The sequence below is a fragment of the Panulirus ornatus genome, chromosome 44 (assembly GCF_036320965.1).
Source record: "Panulirus ornatus isolate Po-2019 chromosome 44, ASM3632096v1, whole genome shotgun sequence".
NCBI lineage: Eukaryota > Metazoa > Arthropoda > Malacostraca > Decapoda > Palinuridae > Panulirus > Panulirus ornatus.
The window spans coordinates 13,567,298-13,575,805 of record NC_092267.1 but is presented as its reverse complement, the minus strand read 5'-3'; the positions used below and the strand labels follow the sequence as shown (position 1 = coordinate 13,575,805).

The following is an 8,508-nucleotide window of genomic DNA, read 5'->3' as shown; positions in this document are numbered from 1 at the left end:
GCCCGCCCCTATACCGGATTAAAAACTACTGCGATACTAAAAGATTACATTCATGTCTGTCGGACTATTCTTAATATACCTATCTAATCATTCTTCCGGTATATCTAATTCAAGATGGATTTAATGACAGCTTTTATCATTTCTGTTTCATAGGGAAAGACAGGAAAAAATTCTTATATATGAATATACGATATTAAATTGTACAGGAATAAATAAAAAAAGATTCAATCAAGTTAAGGTGTCATAATTGTAGTTTAAATAAATTGGTAATGTGTCATCTCATTGTCATCGCCTGGGGAAAACAAGAGTATAACGGAAGTTACTCAGATGTAAACAAACAGTGGACATTAAAACGACCGGTTTTATACCGACATTCACTTGCTTAAAATATGCTTTATAAATTATATATATATATATATATATATATATATATATATATATATATATATATATATATATATATATATATATATATATTCCTATGAATCCACGGGGAAAGTGAAACACGGTAAGTTCCCAGGTGCACTTTCGTGTAATAATCACATCAACAGGGGAGACACATGAGAGAAATATAACAATCAGTTGATATACAACGAAGAGACGTAGCTAGGACGCCATTTGATAAACAATGATTGTCAGTCTCATTAACTATTGCTGCATCTCACAGATATTGACAGTCATATCAGTTATAGAATTACACCAACTAGGTTCATTATCATTAGGCATGATATCTGCGCCCTTGGAAGCAGAAATAACTTCTGAAACAAAGATCGAGACGAGTTACTGAAGAAAATAATGGTAACCACCCTATTTCCAGCACGAAATCTTATGAAGCTCCGCTTCGTTACCGGACTTCTAGTGGGCTGTGTCATCCGCAGTTGTAAAAGAATACAATCTCATCGAAAAAAAAAATTCATTTCAAAGGAGTCCATCTTGTACATACATGCTACTGACTGGAGCGCAGCCTTGAACCTGTGGAATCCTTGGATATGGAGTCTAGAGTTTGGCTCCATTTTACTAACAGTTCGATCGCCACAGATAAGTCATTTATGCATATTGAAGAAACATATATGAACGGATAATCTATGAAATACACATACATTAATCAAATAATCCGACAAAATAATTTTTAGTTGAGTGGGACATGAAATTCGGGGTTAATCGAGGAAGGAGTTGGAGACTTCTTAAGAAATCAACAGAATTTATAAATACCTGACAGCTTCGCCGAGGGACTAAATCCATCGAAATCTTTAATGCTAGAATGATAACGGCATAATCGTTTGCTTCCCCATGATCTTACATCCGATGGAAAAACAAACACATTTAGCAAAGAACTGAGTGTACACGGAACTAAAAGACACAATCATTACTTCCAAATACCATGGGAAATAACGCAATTTTCGGCTGCCAGGTGAAACTCGGAGAGGTTTTCTAGGGATGGATTGATCATTCAAGCGTTTTTATGTCCCCCAACATTTGTTCCAAGTAACCTCTCCCATTATCACGTATCACAGTCAATGGTAAGACTGCCTAATTTCACCATATCTTTTGAACATCCTTCTGATACACTTCTGATAAATGAAAGTTTGATAAAGTCGACAGCCAACAGTTTTTCCAAAGTTGGAAAGATACGAACACCCAGATACCATACTGAAATTAAACAAGAAACTTGGTAGATGTTGATAGATAATTCTTTATCATCAAAGTGGTGGAATAATGGAATATGCAAAGCGATAAACTATGAATGCCGAGAATATACAAAGGTTGGACTGTTAGTAGACAGAGTTCAAAAGGTGAGGGTCTCACACAGTGGCGTATCTAGGGTATGTCAGGTGCCCTGGGCGCCACTTGAAGTGGGGCGCCACTCAACAGGTTTGGTTTTTGACACATGCTGCCCCGACTGACATTTTTAACGGTTTGGTTTTGTGAGATAAAAAAGAAACTCGCCTACTTTTCAACTACAGTAATACTTTGCTACTATCAGTTGCATTACCGCTTCTACGTTACAATGTTGATCAAATAAGTCTTTAAGAGTTTATATAAATTTAAGTTTGGCCTAACTCTTCAACAGTTTATAATAACACTATATATATTCTTATATACATCCACAGTATGTATATCTTTAATCAAGCCAGGGGCGCAATGTCAGTGCTTGCCGTAGACGATATTACCCCTAGATACGCCCCTGGTCTCACTATTGTAGAACGCCTGCTCATACATACAAATGTACACACATGGAATCAGAAGTTGATGGTTGGTTACACAGCTTCAGTTGCAAACTCTTCACCACACCCAGTGATTTACCGTTGAAACTATGAAGAGTTTTCCTCTGAACTAACAAAACCAGCAAAACTTTAGGCTAGCATTCAAATTACCTTGCTGACTGGAGGACTTTATATCTCTCTAATACCGATGTCATTAAGCCTATAATTCCTCGGCAGGTTAGGACGACTGCTATCATGCCCCGATCTCCATCTCACTCTAGGAATTGTGTTTACGGTTCGGTCATGCGAAGACGAACTCCCATGCCTTCGTCAGCTTCCTTTTTTTTTTTTTTTTTTTTAACTACCGCAGCTTTAAGAAAGGCAAGAACTCAAGGGTTCTCGTCTTTCGTTGACTTTAACAAATCTATCGACCGGGTAAAGTCTCACATAATCATCAACAGGGACAACAACCTTGGCCAACAAAGGAAGTGTCACTCCATGGCCTCCCGTTGGACTCCTCGCTGAGCATCGCCAAGCTCTTTACTCCAGAGGGACCATTTCCATCGTCTGGTCCTTGAACTTTGACCCCCCCCCAAAAAAAAAAATTTCAGAATAGTCTCCTGCGTCTGCCCACTCATGAATGATGCCCTCCCATCTACAGCATCCTCCGCAACTCCCCTGAGAACCACCATAATTGCACCATCGCCAACTAAACCAATATTGTGGTTGTACACGTCAGCCTAGCCTCTGACAACCCAAACTCCTCACAGCTCATTACGCTAAGCTACAACAAGCGCTTCAGTGCCAGCTTTAAATCTTCAGTCATTGTCTCTACCAGACGAAGAACATCTACATAAGTCATATTTCCCAAACTCATCTATTTCTTCTTTACCTCCTCACAATTGGAAGTATCAGAAAATGCGTAAAAAACGATATGCATGATCATCCTCGGTCCCTCTTACATTATCCATGGAAAGGTCCTCAACACACTGACCCTTCCAATATTCCAACCATCACCTGAAGACCATGATACCTACTACATGAGATCCTCCGTCCCCGAGTCGCAGTTCAGCACCACGACCGCATCGAACCCATCCAGTTTCAGACTGCTAAAAGAACAGCCGCATCCTAGCAATCCTAAACACCATCAGCAATATGGAAACTGGATTATATTCTAGCCTTCATCTTTAAACTGGTGCAAAAACTATTTTTCTACAGTTCACCTATCTATCTATCCATCCATCCATCTATTATTATTATTATTATTATTATTATTATTATTATTATTATTATTATTATTATTATCATCATACACTTTTACATATTAAGTATGTATTTTACATCTTCGCAATTACCTGTTTGTACTGAACAGGGAGGGAGTTTTACACTATTAGGGGGTCTCGTCTCATACTTTCTGTCAATTAACTTTCTGAATTTCTCTTTGTTGTGTACATGTACAATTTCAGAACTCATTTATACCATTCATCCACTACTCGTGATCAGTTTACCCCTTACTCTTCTCTCTTCCACGGTCGACAAACTTAAGGCCTCTACCCTTTTACTGTAACCATCTATGCTGCCCTCCTGTGTGAGTGAATCTGGGACTAACATATCGACCGAGTTCTAGGAAGAGGGTCAATAGTGTTCCTAAGAAGTAAGTCTACTGAACTTAACGCTTTGATTTTCTCTTTTTGGTGATCATTTGAAGACCCGGAGCTGTATATGAAGGTAGTACGAGTAATATGAGCTGTGAGTTATTGCTAGGGATATACTAGATTATTGTAATCCCTATAAAAATGATTCTATTTCCTTACAAGATGTGGCATTACAACGAGGTGTCAGTGTTCTCTATAACGCTAAGTAAAACCCCTGAAAATATGGTTATAGAACCCGTCGCTAGTGGTTTCGTTCTCAGATAACCGGTTCTCCGGCTAGTTTTAATCATCGGATAACACAGACAGCAAAATACAACGAAGCCAACATAAACTAATCAACCCGAAAATGAAATAAATAACAATTCAGATATTACATCATACATTTTATATTGGGATTTCAGAAGCGCTTCTAACTTCAGATTTCAGATGAAAAAGCACCATATCTAACGATGCGTTAACAGGGTAACTACTGAACTAGGTAGTTCCTGACCAACAAGGACACTAAGCCGCGAGGGCTGTTATAAATGGCAGAAGAAATGTGTGAAGCAGAAGCTAAGGTACCTCTATTATCAGGGCTGGCAAGGTTGTTATTATTGCTATTATCATCATCATCATTATTTATCATTATCATCATCACTAGCATGAAAACCCAACTAATAGTTAAGGAGAATACGTAATGGCTGTATGAAAGGCCATGTACAAGAGAGGAACATGCATGGAAGGCACATCCTTGCGTACATTAGTACGACCATGAGTTCCACCTGCCATACTCGTATGTGACCCTATGACCTGACCTTTATCGGTCAATTAAAACAAAAAAAAGATTAAGATAAAATAGCACTAGAAATGATGATATATAAAAATGTGTGTCACTAGCCTCATTGACGCACGCCAAGAAAACCAGCTATATCCAGTAGGTTTGTCTAATTAACACACAGACGCCCATGCTGGATTTGGAAAGTATCAATGAATAGACCAGCTCAACGCAGGAAGAAGGTTAGTACGATAACTGGGCGGTAAACAGGTCAGAACAAAAGAGAGCTGGGGTCAACTTGACCTTAAGAAGAGAAGATGGTATGAGAGTGACTTGAGAATAATGCATTCTGGTAAAGACGATGTAAATGAATAATAAGAAAAGGGCGGTACAGGAAGGAAATAGTAATCACACACACACACACACACACACACACACACACACATTCGGGCCTCTGTGCAGTCTCCATGGGCCTGCAAAGGTTCGAATCCTGGGTGCGGCAGTCGGCCCACATCCATCCCAGGTGTTCCTCCCCTTGGGGCTGGTCGGTCAATGGGTACCTGGTTAAGTGTGCATGTATACACAAGAGTAAACACAAGGTACATACATACAAGGTTAAGAGACGGGGCAACACGAGCGTAAAACTCTCTCCTCCATGTTCTGAAAGCTGACCGTATACAAATGTTTAAAAAACGGTGTTCTATGGAAAGTCCAAGAAATGGTACAATCAGTAAATGCAAACACATACAAGCCGATACAGACACACATTCACAGACATATAACTAAACCTATATATATATATATATATATATATATATATATATATATATATATATAGAGAGAGAGAGAGAGAGAGAGAGAGAGAGAGAGAGAGAGAGAGAGAGAGAGAGAGAGAGAGAGAGAGAGAGTTAAGATACAGAGCGACGCGTGTTTACATCTTTCTCCATAGCACACAAATAGTAATGACACACAATAACGTATATTCACTGACAATGATACACATATAATTCAGAGAAAGTGATGGCGACCTCCACATTTGAGAGACAATTTTTGACTGGTCGTTGCACCCCATTGATCACCTTTAAAAAAGAATCGCGGGCATGAATCATGTCTTATTAATCTTGTGCCGCCTAAAATATTTGACATATGACATGTGTTTTTGGTAACATTTTGGTTAGTAGCCAAGAGTCGAACGACTGACCCATGGAACAGCACGACTTTTCAGTCTGGCACGACGCTATGCCTGTAGGGCCCATATGGAGACATGGCCTTTGACCTAACCCCTATGGGTCAGGTTGAAGGTCATGCCACCATACTTAAAAGATTGTATCATCATGCTCAAAAAGTCAACTGTGAGCTAGGGAACACGATCGTCAACTAAGCCTTCTTGTGAGAAAGTATATATATATATATATATATATATATATATATATATATATATATATATATATATATATATATATATATGACATACAAACTTCCAACCACCAGGTTCGAACCCGGGACCGCTGCGTGGCAGGCGGAGCGCAACCGATAGGCTACAATCGCCACAAATAGAGATAACTATTCGAATACTAAGTAAAATGCTTGCTGCTGGTTGCGTAAGCCTGATGGGATTTGACCAGTGTAGACCCCGCTACTCACAAAGGTGAAACGAAGGGTATTCGATTACATGATGTTCAAGTAGTCATTTCCCTATTAGGGGCTATCAAAGCCTTGAAGTAGCACTCCCGCCTACCACGCAGGGGTTCACGGTTCCATCCTGGCTGTTGGAGGTTTGTATGGTATATATATATATATATATATATATATATATATATATATATATATATATAGAGAGAGAGAGAGAGAGAGAGAGAGAGAGAGAGAGAGCTGTTGGAGGTTTGTATGATATATATATATATATATATATATATTTCTTTTTTTTCTTTTTTCATACATATTCGCTATTTCCCGCGTCAGCGAGGTAGCGTTCAGAAGTGGACTAAGCCTCAGAGGAAACATCCTCACTTGGCCCCCTTCTCTGTTCCTTCTTTTCGAAAAAGTAAAACGGGAGGGGAGGATTTCCAGCTCCCCGCTCCCTCCCATTTAAGTCGCCTTCTACGACATGCAGGGAAACGTGGGAAGTATTCTTTCTCCCCTATTCCCAGGGATTATATATATATATATATATATATATATATATATATATATATATATCCCTGGGGATAGGGGATTAAGAATACTTCCCACGTATTCCCTGCGTGTCGTAGAAGGCGACTAAAAGGGGAGGGAGCGGGGGGCTGGAAATCCTCCCCTCTCGTTTTTTTTTTTTTTTTTTTTTTTTTTTTTTTTTTTTTCCAAAAGAAGGAACAGAGAATTGGGCCAGGTGAGGGTATTCCCTCAAAGGCCCAGTCCTCTGTTCTTAATGCTACCTCGCTAACGCGGGAAATGGCGAAGAGTTTAAAAGAAGAAAGATATATATATATATATATATATATATATATATATATATATATATATATATATATATATATATATATATATAAAGGTTTTCGGGGCACCTACCTTTAATGTTAACAGCTTGATAAGACGTACGAGGCCATGTAAGGTAAGGTTGTCAGTGTGTAATAGGTCATCGTCCTAGATATGAGGTCATCTTCCGCTACACTTCAAAAATGCCATAAAAAAGGTGACCCCTCGCCTCCCGGGGATGAGGTATAAATAAGCTAGGCTTCTGGCAAGCAGCAGTCACCTCCCTCCACCGAGCCACACAATGACTTCTCAGGTAGCCTCATACTCCTGTGTTCTGGTTGTATACCTTCCATATATACTTATATCTTACTCTGCCTAAAATATAATGCACTTTGTCTCAAATTAACTAAAATATTATATGGTTTTCAGATTTTCCTGCTGGTTGTGCTAGCGGCTGCGGCTGCTGCCTTAAGATATCCAATCTACTCGTACTCCTCCCCCGAGGTACTCCTTATTATCATTCACTTCTCAGACATGTTTAAGTTCCTCACATCCCTATGATATAAACCTACTAATTTTCAAGACTTGTAGTGAATATCTGGCAATGTGATTCTTTACCTCCACAAGCAAACATGTTTAGCTAACCAGAACTGTTTAGGCAATGATAATTTAATGTTCCCTTTCTCCCCCATTCATGATAAATAGTTGCTTGACTTTGATAGTTATAAGATGACAACAGGTTACTCTATAGTTGATCTGTGAATATATGGATAATGTCTTGTTATCTGCTTTTACCATGATTTTTCCTATGCTTCAGATTATTCTTTTCAGTAAATCTATATACCTAATTCTACCGATAAAATTATTCCCTTAAAGCTATGATGTTCGACAAGGAAACTTAGAGGTTTTATGAACCTTTCTTATGATTATGGAAGACGTAAATTACACTTGTGGCCCACATTACAGGAATCCTCCGATGAATACGGTCCCGCCCAGTACAAATTCAATTGGTATGTCAGAGACGAGGAATCCGGCAACAACTTTGGTCAAGAGGAGGAACGAGATGATGACCAGACCCAGGGCCAGTACTACGTGTACCTCCCCGACTACCGTAAGCAGACCGTCACCTACTACGTGGACGATGACTCGGGTTTCGTGGCGGAGGTGAGCTTCGATGGCGACTCTCGCTACTCCCATGAAACCTCGGAGTATGAGCCACCAAGGCGCTTCTACCACTTCGACAATGATGATGATGATGATGATCATGATGATGACGATGATGATCATCATGGCTACAAGCCACTTAGACGATATTATGGTTAAGCCAATACCTGTGTCCGCAGGGCGGACACTTTCATTGTGTAGGATGTTGTTGTCTTAATTCACGTAGCAAAGCCATGGTTTATGTAGAATACATTGTTCATCTTACACTGATTTTCAA

At 39.3% G+C, this 8,508-nt stretch overlaps 1 protein-coding gene across 1 annotated transcript; it reads left to right on the top strand.

The window, feature by feature from the left end:
* Positions 1-7,349: 7,349 nt before the first annotated feature.
* Positions 7,350-8,508, top strand: LOC139762812 (uncharacterized). The gene is made up of 3 exons (XM_071687967.1): positions 7,350-7,380; positions 7,497-7,571; positions 8,034-8,508. The coding sequence occupies exons 1-3, from the start codon at positions 7,369-7,371 to the stop codon at positions 8,388-8,390; spliced, it is 444 nt and encodes a 147-aa protein (XP_071544068.1). The 5' UTR covers positions 7,350-7,368; the 3' UTR covers positions 8,391-8,508.

Excerpts from the sequence above, each read along its gene's own strand:
- LOC139762812 (XM_071687967.1), top strand. Across the intron at positions 7,572-8,033 it reads ACTCGTACTCCTCCCCCGAG|GAATCCTCCGATGAATACGG; the intron begins GTACTCCTTATT and ends CCCACATTACAG.